Source organism: Dama dama, chromosome 10, assembly GCF_033118175.1.
Source record: "Dama dama isolate Ldn47 chromosome 10, ASM3311817v1, whole genome shotgun sequence".
In the NCBI taxonomy this organism is placed as follows: domain Eukaryota; kingdom Metazoa; phylum Chordata; class Mammalia; order Artiodactyla; family Cervidae; genus Dama; species Dama dama.
This window is the reverse complement of record NC_083690.1, coordinates 21,021,528-21,038,414: the sequence shown is the minus strand read 5'-3', so window position 1 is coordinate 21,038,414 and position 16,887 is coordinate 21,021,528. Positions and strand designations below refer to the sequence as shown.

Genomic DNA, 16,887 nt, shown 5'->3' with positions numbered 1-16,887 from the left:
GGGAAATATCCTCTACTGCATTTTCCAGACCTTCTATTAAGTTCCTTATTTCTGTAAGTGTATTCAGTTTACAAGAGCTCTTTACTGTGTGAATTCTGAGAATCACATCTTGTTCTTTTTGCATGGATGCAATATTTTATCAAAGGATATTGATAGTTTTTTATTAAAGTTTTCTTCTCTAGGCATATTGTTTCCTCAAAGATGCTCTTTTCTGTTGGTTCTGTTTGTTGCATGAAATACCTTCCTTATATATGGATCTTTGGGTTGGTTGTTCAAGTTTAAGAATGGGGCTCTAACATGTTGTCTGGGAATTTCTGTCTATGTGGTTGTGGGTGGGACTTGATGGATGAGACTTTTTTGGTGAGGTGCTCTGGCCAGCCTGTTTTGTTAGGGGGTAGTAGTTTAAGTCTTTTATCTTAGGCTGCTAAGATTTACAAGAACTTTTTCCAGTTGTCTGCCCTCCACTAGGAGGGACAAAGTCAGCTGCCAGTGTGCCTGGGAGCACAGGGGCAAAGAAGGCTGGTGGACACCCTACAACAATACAGAAACTTGCACAACCCTCCTTTCAGTAGAGGAGCCTTGATAGGGCCAGAGTAAGTGGACAAAGTAGGTAATTAAACAGTTAATCCTAGTAGAGAATTGTAAGTAAAGAAAAAGTATGGGGAGACCCCTGTAAGTTAATGATTACTCAAGAAAGTAGGTGTTCTTAACCACAAAACCAAGCAAGCTTGCTTAGCAACAAAACCATGCAGGAGAAGTATGAGACATGCCCCAAAACAATGAAACCACAGGTGCATGAGACCAACATCCTGCCCTCTGGAGCTCAGTAAGTTAATGAACCCTAGGACATGCTCTCTACACACATAAAAAACGTTTGGGGCTTCCCTGGTGGTCTAGTGGTTGAGAGTATCTGCCAATGCAGGGGACACAGGTTTGACCCCCGGTCGGGGAAGATCCTACATGCCATGGAGCAACTAGGCCCAAACACCCCAACTACTGAGCCAACAGTCTAGAGCCCATGAGCCACAACCACTGAGCCCATATGCCCCAACTACTGAAGCCTATGTACCTATGCTCTGCAACAAAAGAAGTCAGGACAATGAGAAGCGGGTGTACCAGGAAGAAGAGTAGCCCCTGCTCATCACAACTAGAGAAAGCCTGCGTGCAGCAACAAAAACCCAGCATAGTTAAAAATAAATAAATCTTAAAAAAAAAAAAGCCAGTAATTTACGTTAAGGTGACATTTCAAAGTAAAGACCCTCAGTGTGCTGAGACCTGAAATAATTTTTCCATAATGCTATGATAGTCCCAGCTTGACCACGAAGGGATAAGAAAACTCCTCTGCCCAACCTGGAGGAGGGGCTGATGATGGAAGAATGAGGAAGAAGGTGGTCTTTTTCCCCTCCCCGCTTTTTCCTTTGATTATAAAACTGTAGCCCACTAAGTTCTCAGAGTGGCATTCTCTTGCCTGCCTGCTTATCAGCCTCGCAGGCATCCTATTTTAATGTCACTTTCTATCTATCACTTTGCCTCTCACTGAATTCTTTCTGCGCTGAGACACAAAGAACTGGAGCTCCTCGGAGCCCCCCAAAGCTTCACTCTCTGCTGTGGCTGGTATCCTAGGCTTCTGCAGGGTGATGAAGGAGCGGCTAACTGGCTACACAGGGGAAATGAGTGAGTCTAGAGGTCTGATGCTTTTAACTCTTTCAACTGAACCTACATTTTTAGCACCATTTCACTCCCACATTCCAGAGGCTCCTGGTGCCTATTGCTTACCGTTTTGGGGGTGTCTTCATTGATGAAAACTTGGTTCTCAGATTTCTCTACAGCTGACCTAGGATCCAGCTTTCTTGGGTCTGCTAACTCACAGTCTATCTCCTTTCCAGCATCCAGTGTTTTGTTGTTGTTGATGTCTCCTCCTTTTCATCCTCATGGGCTTATGCCATTAAGAAAATTTCTTTCCTGTCATTTTAGTTGGGACTTACGAGCAAATGGACTAAAAAAATGTGTGCTCAATATACCATGTAGAGTTATGCTAATGTTCAAATTTCTTAATATTCTTAAAATTTTTAAAGAACTTCTCATTGAGTTTCTTAAGAAGCAATTAGCTTGAAACCAAATGATCATGCAAATAAGCAACATTTTTTCAAGTTTTAGATCACAAAACATCTTTTACATGCATTTTCTTTTAAATTGATGACAACTCTATTGGTAAAAAATATTCTTTGTTTTCTAGGTCAGAAAAACCAAAAAAAAAAAAAAAAGAGAGAGAGAGAGGGGTACATCCTTTATATAAAGCAAATGCAAAACATATGTGCCAAATCTGGAAGGTTTTTGTTAAGAATTTATTAGAAATATTAAAAATTGAGAAAACTTGTGTTAAAAAATCCAATTTTCAGCAACTTGAAAAACTGGAAAACAGGGCAACATTGAGCCCACACTCCCCAGGGGACAAGCATCTGGAGCTGAATCTGAGCTGCTTCTTTCAGGTGGGACTAAGGCCTTCAATCCACTCTGTCTCCACTCAGCTCCTTCACTCATCTATTACCAGAAGACACTTGAATTTGAGACCAGAAAGAAAGAAATCACTTTATTTGGAAAGGCAAAATTGAACTTAATACATATGCAAAAATAAATCTATAATACAAGCCACTTCTCTGGGTCCCACCCAGTGTCTACCTTGTCTAGGTTAAATGGTTACCTCAGAGATTAGGAAACATGAGTAACAGGCACAATTGCAGAGAATATGCATATTTTGTCTCCTTCCCCCTGCCCCCCCCCCCCCCCCCCCCCCGCCACAAGCTGCACATACTTGTGTAAACATTTTGTTGATTTGTAAAACATGTCTAGTACTGCAGACAAATGTGCTGGGATGAAAGGAAAGGAAGTCATTAAAATAGCAACAACAGTTAAGTTACCTGGCTTGATTCATCAAGGTTGCATTTGATGATAAATTCCCACAGGGCCTCAGGTGAGGAGGGAATAAGGACATCCAGCTGCACTGGGGGTTAGGGATTTTTTTTTTCCTACTTACATCCATAAAGCCTGCTTTTTTTTCTTTTTAAACCTATACCCAAACTGAGAAACATTATACTCCAGTTCACTCCAGTTTAATTTTAAATTTTATTCTCAGGATCCTCTAAGAGTAGCTCTCAGATCCTGGCTTCAGCTTAGCCTCTCACCAGCAGGATATTTGGAAAGAGTCTACCTTTCAGAACCTTGGATTTTCCATCTGTGAAGATACTGATTGAAGATACTGATTCTATCCTTGACTCTGCTAATCTCCTGGACCTTCACCTGCTTCTTGTACTTGAAGATAGTCTCTGATGTCTTCCCAGGTGGGCTGGAATGTCCTGAGGTTTTTTTTGCTTTTTGGATGCCCAGCATTTGTGGAAAAAGAAGATGCCCTAACCAATTTTAGAAGGCACAGAACTATCTTTTGAAGGTGGAATAAGTTCTGTTGGCTCAGAAGGATTTGTGTCTTGCAGATCACTTTGCTCTCACTGGCCCTTAAAGAAGCATTTGATTAACTATAGTATATCCAGGCCATTCCAGTCTCCTAGAGGAGAAGGGGACCACCTGCTGACATTAAAGCCATATGGATGGGTGGAATTGCACAGGTGACCAAGCCATTCCAGACAGGCTGGAGGAACCAGAGCCACAAACACTCCATTTTTTATGAATTTACTGAGTGCTTAGTTGGTGCCGAGACACTGTGTTTTTAAGCACTAGAGATTGAAGAAAAATTGAGGTAACGCTCAGCTTCAGGGTTTAATATAGTAACTCTTAGTCAGGATTAGAGCAGGGGCTGGCAAACTATAGCCCAGGCAGGCTGTTTTTGTCAATAAAGTTTTATTGGAACACCAGCTGCACTCATTCATTTAGGTATCATTCACCGATGTTTCTGCACTACAAAGGCAAGGCTTAGTAGTTGCAGCAGAGACCATAAGGCCCACAAAGCCTAAAATATTTACTATCTGGCCCTTTAGAAAAAAGTTGCCGATCCGTGTGTTACAGAAAAGCACTGACAGGCAACTAAGAAATGAGACAGGTGGCCAGGGAACATAAATGATTTGCATAATAAAATCTCAGAGAGCGAGGAGACTGGTTGAACTAACAACAGTAACAACAAAAGCATCAGTTAATGAGGCTTGAGAACTTTGAAAAGTCAAAGCTGCTTCTGGTTTACATTTAACAAATGCAAATTAACTGTATGCACTGGTTTAAAACACACAAGACTTAAGGCAAGCCAACTGCTTGATCTGTGCAAACGGCAAAAGGGTAATTAGTTCCAGCTTTTGGAGGAAACTGGTTATGGTGAGTCCAAATACAAAAACAGGGGTACCCATCATTTATAGGTGATCCAAAGGATTTTTCGAGGGTAATTTTGACTCTGCTTGATTTTTCCTTTAGGGCACACTCTTAACTTTGGAACCGAATCCATGCAGAGGGTCATGACTGCACAGTACTTAACACTAACATGCTGAAGGACCTGTCTTAATGAACTGGTTTGTATGTTACGCTGTTTTTTTTTTTTTTTTTTTTTTATGTTTTGATTTTTAAACAAAGAGATGTTGCTTTAGCACTTGGGGTTGATCAAAGCAGTCTGTTTTCTTTGCTATTTGAAACATCAGTTGAAATCACACTGATGTTAAATCTGAAATCCTTCTTTTTTTTTTTTTTTTTTTAAATCCTTCTAAAGAGAACACTCATTAAATACAGATAGCCATAGCCTGGCCCTGGGGAAACCACTGGAATTAATGAGTGTTTATAGTTCTTGCCCTCTCATTCTCCAACAGCTTAAACAAATCTCAAGGGACTGCTGCTGAAAGCATCCTACTACAAATGACAAGAAAATCAGCCAAGCTTCAAGCAGAAAATGCCGAGGATGGGGGTTGGGAGCAGATTCTTCGTAAGAACATCAGATGCTAAGAAAATACAGAGGAATACTGTACAAGGGGTACTTCAGTCATATTGTGGATGCTGCCACTGAGATGCAAAGTCCATGTCTGCTTGGAGGAAAGGCTTCAACCTTCCAAGCCACAGCCCTTACACGTAAAAGCTTTGAGGTGCCCCCACTTCCACACAAGCTGAGGCAGGAATTAGAGGTAGTAAAAGTGTGCATATAGAAATCAAACCTGTTTTGTAAAGCCCACTGTGGAAAACATGCTTCAGAATGTAATTTGGCTGTATTCCACAAAATCAGTTGCATTTCAGGAAGGAAATTAAAAGATAAGAAAACAGTGTGTGGGCCCTCCCCTACGGCAGAAGAGGGCCTGGGAGATGTACAATCTCACACACACCAAAAAACGCCACACACATTCTTCCAAATGCTCTGAGAAAGATGGTTTTGCTCTAGGACAGACATGACAATACACACCTCATGGAAAGCTAACATGCAGCTCTGCTCTTTCCCACCTCATCCTGACTTAGGAAACACAGACTCTGTGGGCCTGAGATTTCAGCCCAGCCTGAAAAGGCTGACGAGCAAAGCCTTAATATTTTCCCTCCAGGGCAGAAAAGATACATTTTCTTACATCTCATGACAAACAACAATAAGAATAATACATAGAAAAAGAACCTCAGAAAGATATGTTGGTTCATTAGGCTGCTTTTTCAGTCCCCAGTGCCCTAGGGGACAGCTGCAGTGTCTCCACTGGTAGCAAAGACATTTTCAAGAGTTAAAAAAGAACATACAAAAGTTGATTTACTAAAAACATCTGCCCGCTCCAGCCCCCAAACCACCCTAAATAAGAAGTCTTTTTCTTCCCCCCTCTCCTAGCCCTGTAACTTGGGGCTGGCTGGCAGTGGTTTTTTCCAGCAAGTTATTCCTCCATCTGGGCCCAGGCCTCCTCCGCTTTCTCGTAGTATTGGTTGGCCAGCCGGCCTTTCATGGCTTCCATTGCTGCCTCGGCTGCCTGGGTGTATAAGTCGCCTGAAAGAAAGCAAAGTAGGGCACCAAGAGGTGAAGAGCCTGTTGTTTTTGCTGCGTGGTATCCCTGACCCCTCTCCAGGAAGATCACCCCGAGGTTACTCCTTCTGCCCTATCCCTGCACATAACCTGGGTGGGGCTCTGAGCGTGCACGTGATCCAAGCCGGGTCAATCAAAGCATCTTCCCTGTTCTTCACCAGGCCACAGGCATTGGTCAGGACTTAGGCACAGCCACCCAGAGTAAGCCAGCCCAGGAAGCGCAGTGATTGGCTTAGGGCTCATGGGTGATTCCAACTGAGTCATTGAGAATCAGGTTGAGAATGTCTATTGGACAAATTGGGGCTATATGAAAGTGGAAGGGATAAAGTATCTAGATGGGTTTGGCCACCAAATGAATTTGTGGAGAACATACAAAAACACTTGATTTTCAGTGCTTTTGGATTTAGAAGTTTCAAATAAAAGATTACAGAATTACAGTATTATTTGCTTGATTTTGTTATACTACCTTAAAAAAAAACTTTTAAACTTAGCCTCATCCTATACCTGCAAAACCAGGAGTTCAGTATGTCTGTCATGTTGTTTAATATATATAATATGCATTAACTGATGAATGAATAAACAAAATGTAGTATCTATAAAATGGAATATTATTCAGCAGTAACAAGGGGTGAAGTATTGACACAGGCTGCAACCTGAATGATCCTTGAAAGCAGGAAGACACAAAAGGTCACATACTGTGATCCCATTTGTATGAAATGACCAGAACAGGTAAATCTATAAAGACGGAAAGTAGGTTAGTGGTCGCCAGGGACGGCAGGAAGGGGAAATAGGGAGTCACTGCTAATAGGTACCAGGTTTTTTTCTGGCATGATGGAAATGTTCTGGAATTAGGTAGTGGTGATGATGGCATAACTCTGTGAACATACTAAAACCACAGAACTATACACTTTAAAATGGTGAATCTTATGAAAATGTCAGCTCAATTTTTGAATTGCAAACAAAGAGCCCAAATTTCTAACATGTGACTATTAAAAACGTTCATCTGCTTACCAACTTGATAAAGCCCCTTTCTAAGCATCATATGGGTATCCAGCCTGGCAAAATACAGGCACAGTATGAATCTTTCTCCCACCAAAATGGAAAGAAGAAACTCAGTCTTGCATCTTGTTGTGATTCCCAGTGAGACAGGAATTATGTCTCTCACTATCCAGCCCTGTCCCACCCCAGCGGCAGGTCTGCCAGGTCCTACCTGATCTCTGTGGGTCCTTCTCCAGCCCACAGCCGCCTGTGAACAGCATCTCCGCCTCCCTGGCCAGCAGCATGTACCGGGGTTCGTCTTGCATCCCATCATACTCCCCACCCTCATCACAGTCAGTTGTCTCCAGGGCAGTATTGTACCAGTGGAGAGCCTCTGGCCAGCTCTGGGACCTTGTCAGGAGATAGAGAGGAAAAGAGGAAGTTACCATGGCAACAGGGCAGGAAGGAGGAGGCCCATCAGCAGGGGGGACAAGTCAGGGATCCCAGTGGGGCCACTATCTATGCTTCAGGACCCATAGTATCCAATGCCACCACATCTAAGGGCTGTCATTCACACTGTAGATCTATATATTTATTACAATAGCGGTCAAGTAGTTTTCCCTAACAAAACTGGTATAGTACAATAATTTTCCAACAGATGGAAGTCGAGCATCTTGAGGAAGGGGAACATTTTTCTAGTCTACATAAAATCACCCTACAGGAATTCCCTGGCAGTCCCAGTTAGGACCTGGGGCTTTTACTGCCAGGGCCTGGGTTCAATCCCTGGTTGGGGAACTAAGATCCCACAAGCTGCACGAGGTGGCCAAAAACAAAAAGAAAACCATAAAAAACAAAAAAACTACCCTATGGGTTTGCATTAGCAGTGGGTGGTATCCCAACCAATTTGCCCTATAACTCGTGCAGGAGAGGAGGTGGTTGGGGTACCCTTCACCAAGGCCCCCAGAACCTTCTGACAGCGGTCATTCAGCCCTTTCTTTCTCTGCCTCTGCTGGCCAGCTCTGGCTTTCCTCCAGAAAATGGAGGGCTTACCCCAGAATAGCTGACTTCCCCCTTCTGACTCTGCCCTTCACCCTCAATTCTTTCTTTTACAGCTGCACAATGGCCAAACCCCCAAAGGCAGACACAAGTTCCAACCAAATCTGAGCAAAACAAAATAAAGACTAAATAGGGCAGTGGGCTCTTTTCCTTGGGGTGTACTAATGCATATTACCAAACACGTGAGTAACTATAGTACCTCAGGAAAGAGCAAAGAGAGACACAGATAAGAAGGTCTGTGTGCCTCATGAAATGTCCCTGGAGCTACAGCTATATATATAAACACATATACATGGACCCGGCTTCACCCTTCCGTCTTAGCTCCTGTCAGCCGTGCCAGACTCGCTGGGTCACTTTCTCCTCCTCGAACGTGCCAGCTCCTGTCTGCCCTTTGGCTTTTGCACCTGCTGCTCCCTTTTCTTAAAACATCCTTCCTTTAACTTTTCCCACACCTGGCTCCTCATCTCTTCAACCTCAGCTCAGCTTCTTCAGGGACGCTGGCCCCAAATACTCTATATCTTACCATTACCTCCAACTGTAATTCTCCTGTTTACTTATCCACTTGTTTATTATGGTTGCCCTGCCTAGAATGTAAGCTCTAGGAAGGCAGGAACCGTGTCTGTTTTATTCACAGCTGCATTCCCAGGGCCTGGCAAACAGCACAGCCTCTATAAATGTCTGCTGAAGCAGCTGGGTGGGATGGTATCAGGAGATAATCTTGACTCCATTTTATTTTATAAAGAAAGGACGTTATTTGAAAATTATTTGTGGCACATCCAGAAGACTGGGGTTTGAACAGTGGATTGGAAACCACTAAACTAGCTGATCTCAATTCTTTCAGCTTTGACCCTCTCTGGTCTTGAAAGGCAAGGCAGAACTTCTCCCAACACATTAAATATAAAAGAAGGGAAAAGGGCCTACTCTCTTCCCACCCACCCCACCCAACTCCACACCCACTGGTTAGCGTGTCCACCATGCCTTGAAATTTCCAATGACTTTTCCTTCTCCTATGAGATGGTAACTTCTGAGGAGGTCAAACTCCCTTAACTGCAAATAGCCGACTCTCATTAATGCTCCCTGAATGGAAGAGGCTGGGGCTGCTTGGAATGAGGAAGAAGAGTAAGAGAAAGACTTTGGAAGATGCTACAGAAGAAAATCTTGATAGATTTAACTACACAAATACTAAAAACGAGCATGTCCCCAGACCCAATAGACAATGGGCACTGTGTGGCAAATGGTCTCCCTGCTGCCCTAAATCTATGGTAGCCATCTCTGAAAAAAGGTTTTAAGTCAACTCATATACTAAAGAGGTAATAGCCTTAAAAAAATAAAAAATTTTACAGGGAATTCACTGATGGTTTGATGGGCAGGACTCCATGCTTCCACTGCAAAGGGCATGGGTTTGATCCCTGATTGGGGAACTAAGATCCCACATTCCACAAGGCCAAAATATATATGTGTGCTGTGCTTCGTCCTCAGTTGTGTCTGACTCTTTCTGACCCCAAGGACTGTAGCCCTTCAGGCTCCTCTTTCCCTGGGGATTCTCCAGGCAAGAATACTGGAGTGGATTGGCATGCCCTCCTCCAGGGGATCTTCCCAACCCAAGGATCAAACCTACATCTCCTGCATTGCCAGGCAGATTCTTTACTGTCTGAGCCACCAGGGAAGCCCATGAATACTGGGAGTGGGTAGCCCATCCCTTCTCCAGGGGATCATCCCAACCCAGGAATTGAACCGGGGTCTCCTGCATTGCAGGCAGATTCTTTACCAGCTAAGCTACAAGGGAAGCCCATATATATATATATATATAAAATTATTAACAAATCAACAACAAAAAACCTATCATCTCAAACAAAAAGAGATAGTAGACAGAGGAGATAAAGAGAAAACACATACAGTAAAGATTTTTTAAGGGCCTCAGATACATATATTCAATGCCTAGTACCAGTTCCCCACACCCACATGGTTGTTCCCCACTGCATTCAATGGGCATCATGTGTGTGTATTAGTTGCTCAGTCGTGTCTGACTCTTTGTGACCCCAAGGACTATAGCCTGCCAGGCTTCTCTGTCTATGGGATTCTCCAGGCAAGATTACTGGAATGTGTTGCCCTTCCCTTCTCCAGAGGATATTCCAGACCCAGGGACTGAACCCTGGTCTCTTGCATTGCAGGCAGATTCCTTATCATTTGAGCTACAGGGAAGTCTCAATGGGCATCATAGATGTTGGCATTTGATTTTGGACAAAATCATGTCATGTTTGTTTTGTTTACCTCCCCTCCACGTCAGTGATTCTGATCCCCCTAAGAAGCAAGCTAATGTACAGTCCACTGGAGAAGAGATGAGGAGACCTAAGTTTTGGCCTTGCTACTTACTGGCTACTTAACTGCGGACAAGCCCCTTCACTTCTTAGAACCACACATCCATAAAATAAGCCTCTAAATGCTGCCCGGTCTGTGTCAAAGAGATGTGTTGATTCTTTCATTCATACAACCACTGAACCAGGCCCTGTGCTAATCACTGGCACTGAAGAGATGCAGGAAACCCAATTCTAGTTCTCAGTGAAATAAAATCACAGATATGAAGGCGCACCCAAATATAAGGGAGTGTTACTGTTACACAGCAGGTAGCTGACAAACGTTTGCATGATATGTAATTTAGACAATTTCAGACCCTGAGAGCTTGACATGACAGAGCCAGAGTCCTGACTTTGCTTCGAAACTCAGTGAGAGGGAGGTGAGAACATGACCCCCAAAGGAGGGAAGTGCCAAGCTGCCCCAATCCTGGAGGTCTGGACACTGTCCCTTCCAGAAAGCCACAGGCGTCTGAGAACAAAGGGGGAAGCTGAGATCCACTGGGAGCCAGTGAGCAGTGGGTCCCACTGAGAGTTGAATTCCCTCAACCGTCCTCTGCTCCCGGACTTCTGGGACCTCCCACCAGCCAAGCCAAAGACCCGAGATGAAGCTGCCATTCTCCTCTCTTGCCACCACCAGAGAATCCAATCCTGGTATCTCTGCCAGAGGCATAAGGGAAAAGCTGTTAATACCTATAGGGTTGTAGCTGTCAGGGGTCTCAAAAAAGTGGAATAAAAAAAAAGTGAAAGTGTTAGTTGCTCAGTCTTGTCTGACTCTCTGCGACCCCATGGACTGCAGTCTGTCAGGCTTCTCTGTCCATGGAATTCTCCAGGCAAGGATACCGAAGTTGGTAGCCATTCCCTTCTCCAGGGGATTTTCCTGACCCAGGGTCTCCTGCATTGTAGGCAGATTCTTTACCATCTGAGCCACCAGGGAAGCCCAAATCACTCTGGAAAACTCACACCAGGACTGAACTCCCCTGGAGCTCATTTCCTCTCCTCCACTCCCTCTTAGAAGTGGAAACAGTAAAAACAAAAATAGGAAGAGTCCATTAAAATCACCCCTAATCCTATCATCTAGCAACAACTGGCTCTAGGCCTGATGCTACATATCCCTTCAGACTCTTTCTCAGACAAATCTTTACATAAAATGGCTAAGATGCCATTTCTCTCTCACTTTATGTGCCAGTGAAATTACAGGCATCATCTCATCTAACCCTCACACAACCACACACAACCCTCCTAGGGTGCAGGTTCTATCAGTATTCTGATTTTCCACAATGAAGAAACTGAGGTCAGGGAGGTGAACCTACTCGCCCATGGTCACGGGGCTGGTACTCGGGGGAGGCACACCTGGAACCCAGGTCTGTTCTGATTCCAGAGCAGAGGCTCCCACCTGCATCCCAGGTTCCCACCAGTTCCACCTGAGCCATGGTCACAGTACCTGTCAGGGCTGAGGTTCTGGCCGGTGTCAAAGGCTCGTGCCACCAGAATCATGCACTGTCTGTCACCAGCTTCAGCTGCCTTCAGTAAGTAATCAAATCCTTTGGTTTTGTTCTCTTCTGTCTCCTATTCATACAAACCAAAGAGGGGGAGAGAAAAAATGAGCATTATATGTGAGGGGCTGCCAGAATCTCATACATCAATCTTTTTCTGTTTCTTGAATTGAGAGCTTCAGGTTGGGGCTGCTGTAGAACTGCGCATTGTGAAAAAGAGAACAGGGCTTTACCCTGCTGCAAAGAGCTCCCTGGGGTTCCCATCAGGCCGGGAGAAATGGAAGTTTAGTCCACTCCCACCTCTATCTGATGTGATTCTGCCAGAGGCCACATCATCTATCTACCTCCAACAGGGGCTCCCAGCTTCCAATTCTTTTAAATTTTTTAGCAACTTTATCGAGATATAATTCATATAACTCATTCATTTAAAGTGTACAACTCAGTAGTTTTTAGTATATTTACAGACTGTGCAACCATCACCATAATCAATTTTAGAATATTTTCATTAAGTCAAAAAAGAAATCAAAACACCATACCCTTTAACTATTACCTCCCAATTGCTCCCCATCCCACCCAGACTTGGACAACCACTAAACTACATTCTGTTTCTAGAGATTTTCCTATTCTGGGTATTTTATATAAATGCAATCATATAACAAGTGGTCTTTTGTGTCTGGCTTTTTCCACTTGGCATAAGGTTTTCAAAGTTCATTTCATACAGCTTTATCCGTGTTTCATTCTCACTTATGGCCAAAAATGATTCCATTGTATGAATATACCACAATTTATCTGTTCATTAAGTCATCAGGTGATGGACATTGGGTTGTTTTCATTTTACAGTTATTCTCTGTGAACACCTGTGTACAAACTTTTATGTGGATGTATGTATCTATTTGGGGAGGGGTTATATACCCAGGAGTAGGCTTCCTGGTGGCTCAGTTGGTAAAGAATCTGCCTGCAATGCGGGAGGCCTGGGTTCAATCCCTGGGTTGGGAAGATCCCCTGGAGAAGGGTATGGCAACCCACTCCAGAATTCTTGCCTGGAGAATCCTCATGGACAGAGGAGCCTGGTGGACTACAGTTCACGGGGTCGGTCACAAAGAGAGGAATATGACTGAGCACATATACCAAGGAGCGGGGAAGCCCAGGTGGCACAGAAGTAAAGAATCTGCCTGCCAATGTAGGAGGCACAAGAGATGCAGGTTTGATTCCTAGATCGGGAAGATCCCCCAGGGTAGGAAATGGCATCTGACTCCAATAGTCTTGCTTAGAAAATTCCATGAGCAGAGAAGCCTGGCAGACTACAGACCAGGGGGTTGCAAAGGGTTGAACACAACTGAGCAAGTGAGCATGCATACACAAACCTGGGAGTAGAACTTCTGGGTCACATATAACTCTATGTTTAGCCTTTTGAGGAGCTGACTGTTTCCCACAGTGGCTATACCGATGCATATTCCCTTCTGCTTTTATTCTGCTTCTCCAAGATCTATCCAGAGAGATATTTTAAGCCCAAGTCTTGTCATATTACTCTATCAAAGCTGCTCTAAGACTTCTTATCTCACTTGGAGACAAATACAAAGCTCTCTATCAGTCTATGAGGCCCTTCTCAACCTTCAGACTTTAAGAAGTGTGGCAGGGACTACCAGTTGTCCCCCATATCCATTATCCCCTGCCATATTTTTGCTGGCACATGGCTGACCTGCTAAAAACTACATTTCCCAGCCTCCCTTGCACCTGGAATCAGTCTCTTAATAACAAGAGGCCTAATCATAGGGACTTCCCTGGCAGTCTGGTGGTTAAGACTCTGTGCTTTAACTGCAGGGGGCACAGGTTCAGCCAGGGAGTCCGCCAGTTCAGTCGCTCAGTCGTGTCCCCATGGACTGCAGCACACCAGGCTTTCCTGTCCATCACCAACTCCCAGAGCTTGCTCAAACTCATGTCCATAGAGTCAGTGATGCCAGGATGTTCAGTCAGGGAACTAACATCCAATAAAGAAGGCCTATCCAGTCATTCATTCCCTGTCACATTATCCCATCTCGCACTTAAGAACAATGCTTGGCACAGGAAGTGCTCCGTTATTTTTACTTCTGTTGGAAATATTTTCATTTGTTAATTATTACCTGTATTTACATTCTTTTCCATCTGAAAGGTTTGCTGTTGTCAATAATAACCTAGGACCCTGCTCAGAGTGTAGGAGCACTCAAAAATATGTGCTGGATTAGTGGGCTTTCCAGGTGGTGCTAGGGGTAAAGAACCCTCCCGCCAACACAGGTAGACGTAAGAGTCATGGGTTCGATCCCCGGGTCAGGAAGATCCCCTGGAGGAGGGAATGGCAACCCACTCCAGTATTCTTGCCTGGAGAAATCTCCATGGACAGAGGAGCCTGGCGGGCTACAGTCCATGGGGTTGCAAAGAGTGGAACATGACTTGAAGCAACTCTACACACACTTAGCGCAGATGAGTGAATGTTTTAGCAAGATAACACGAAAAGGTCCAAACAACGGGGCCGTGGGGAACGCGCGAGATGGGTCAGCAGCTTTTCAGGGCACTTGCCCATGTGTTTTATTTTTGGCTGTCAGAGCCGGTCCTAGAGAGAAAGGCCTTTGAGACAACCTTCAGATGAGAAAACTGAAACAGCTTCCACATCCCTTTAGAAAGGGGCTTAGGTGCGACTGGTATAAACAGACTGAGAAGGGTCCCCAGTCCTGGCCCCTCACCACTCATTCTGGGCCTCGGCATTCCTTTATTCAGGCCTCAGACACTTCTAACATCCTCTCTGCGCCAGATGCTGGGGAACAGGCCAATGTGGCAGGAATACTGGAGCTGGCTCGACAAGCTCATGAAAAATGATGTGACAGCAAACCAGTCATAAAACACAGACTTTATTAAAAATTAAATTATGTTAACTTTACAGTTAAATGAAAGGTAACAAACACCCAAAGCTCATCACTTCCTAATTATTTTACTCTGCTTTAGTGTTATCTATGGTCTTGAGGTTATTAATATCCATTGCAGGACTTCTCAACCTCAGCACTAATGACATTATAGACGGGATAATTCTGTTGTGTGGGGACTGGCCTGTGTACTGTAGATATTTGGCAGCATCCCTGGCCTCTGTCCACTAGACGCCGGCTGTATTCCCAGAGCTGTGACAACCAAGATATCTCCTGACACTGCTGAGCATCCCGTGGAGAAGGAGGATGCCTGATTGAAAGCCACTGGCCTGTGGAATCTGCATAGCGGAAATGCTACATAACGATGCACTGCTATGCGTTCCCTCCAATTCTGTGCTCAGTGATGTTATGTTAGTACCCGGACACTGGCCACAGTGGGAGCATTTACACCAAGAGATGGTAAAATATTAATAGTGCAGATTCATTTAAAAGTATGCTATGTCTGTAGCCATTACATTGTGATGAGTGCAAGAAACTGGAGTCTCTTCAGTATTTAAAACTATCATCTGATTCAGCAAAGGAGTCTTGCTCATGTCAGCAGCAAATAAATGAAGCTCCAACTCTGACAAAGAGCATGCTTTTTTCACTTCCATTTTACTCACTAAAGTAAGTGAAAGTGTCAACCAGTATCCACGTCAGAACTTCACTCCTTCTTCATCAACCACAACCAGAGGGAGGCCACAAAAGTTAGTGAAAGAATTCTGTAAGGATAAACTAACCATATGGAATTCACTACAGAATATTTTTATTATTGTTTGTAAACCATACTCTCCACTTTATCACTAAATGTCTAATAAGCCTACATACATGTATGAACAAACATTCCCTCCCCACCTGCAAGAACCAGTCATTAAGCATTTGCCAGCATACCACTGGCTAAATGAGATGTATTCAATCCAGCCCTCAGGGAGCACGGAGACTAGAGAAATGAGGGAATTTTCATACACCTGTCAAATCCCCCTCTCCCCAACCAAACTTGCTCTTTCACCATCTAAAACAGGAAATAAAAATGGTGTAGGGGCTTCCCTGATGGTCCAGTGGTTAAGAATCTGCCTTGCAATGCAAGGGACACCCATTCAATCTCTGGTCAAGGAAGATTTCACATGCCACAGAGCAACTAAGCCTGCAACCCGCAACTACTGAAGCCCACAAGCCTTAGAGCCTGTGCTCCACAACAAGAGAAGCCACCACAATGAGAAGCCTGCACATCACAAATAAGAGTAGCCCCCGGCTCACCGCAGGTAGAGAAAGTCCACGTGCAGCAATGGAGACCCACCATAGCCAATAAATAAATATATCTTTAAAACAGGCTTTGAGTTATCCCTGTGCATGCATGCTTAGCTGCTTAGTCACGGCCAACTCTTTGCAACTCTCTGAACTGTAGAATGCAGGGTCTTTCCAAATGGACAGATTTAATTAGTTAAGATGAGGTCATATTGGAGTAGGGTGGGCCCTAAACTCCACAGGACTGTTGTCTTCATGAGAAAAGAGACACAGAGACACAGAGACACAGACAGAAGGCCATATGAAGATGGCAACAGACTGGAGTGATGCGCCCACAGACCAAGGAACACCCCAGATTGCCTCTACCCACCAGAAGCTAGAAAATCATGGGTATGTTGACACCTGATTTTGGACTTTGACATCTATAACCATGAGAGAATGAATTTCTGTTGTTTTAGGCCACCCAGTTGGTAGTTATCCCTTATGGCAGTTCTAGGAAATGAACACCCTCTTGGAATTACATGTGAGGATGAGAAGATGGAGGAAAAGGTAGGAGGGAGATTTTTCACTGTAAACCTTTTTATATTAAAAAAAAAAAACAAAACCTTTTTAGCCATAGGGCTGTCCAGTGCCTTTCCACACCCTCTCCCAGTCTGAGACCCACGACCCTCTGGGCCATGGCCAGGCCCACAGAGAGGCCTGGTACCCTGTGCCCATGACAAGCCCAGCCTCATCCAGCCACCAGCCTGGCCTACGTGAGGGGGGATGGGAACAGATAGCGGGGGGCACACGCACACCAAGGGCCTCTCACCTTCTCTAAGTGCAGGATCACACTCCCCGGGACTCGTCAGGACCTG

At 44.4% G+C, this 16,887-nt stretch overlaps 1 protein-coding gene across 2 annotated transcripts in view; it reads right to left on the bottom strand.

The window, feature by feature from the left end:
• Window positions 1-2,563: 2,563 nt before the first annotated feature.
• Window positions 2,564-16,887, bottom strand: part of EEF2K (eukaryotic elongation factor 2 kinase) — a 66,702-nt gene continuing 52,378 nt past the window's right edge. For both annotated transcript variants that reach the window (XM_061152993.1, XM_061152994.1), the window contains exons 16-18: window positions 11,801-11,925; window positions 7,182-7,360; window positions 2,564-5,935 (exon numbers count right to left, since the gene is read on the bottom strand). In XM_061152993.1, coding sequence (XP_061008976.1) covers window positions 5,826-5,935; window positions 7,182-7,360; window positions 11,801-11,925 — 414 coding nt within the window. In that variant the 3' untranslated portion in view covers window positions 2,564-5,825. The remainder of the gene's footprint in view (window positions 5,936-7,181; window positions 7,361-11,800; window positions 11,926-16,887) is intronic.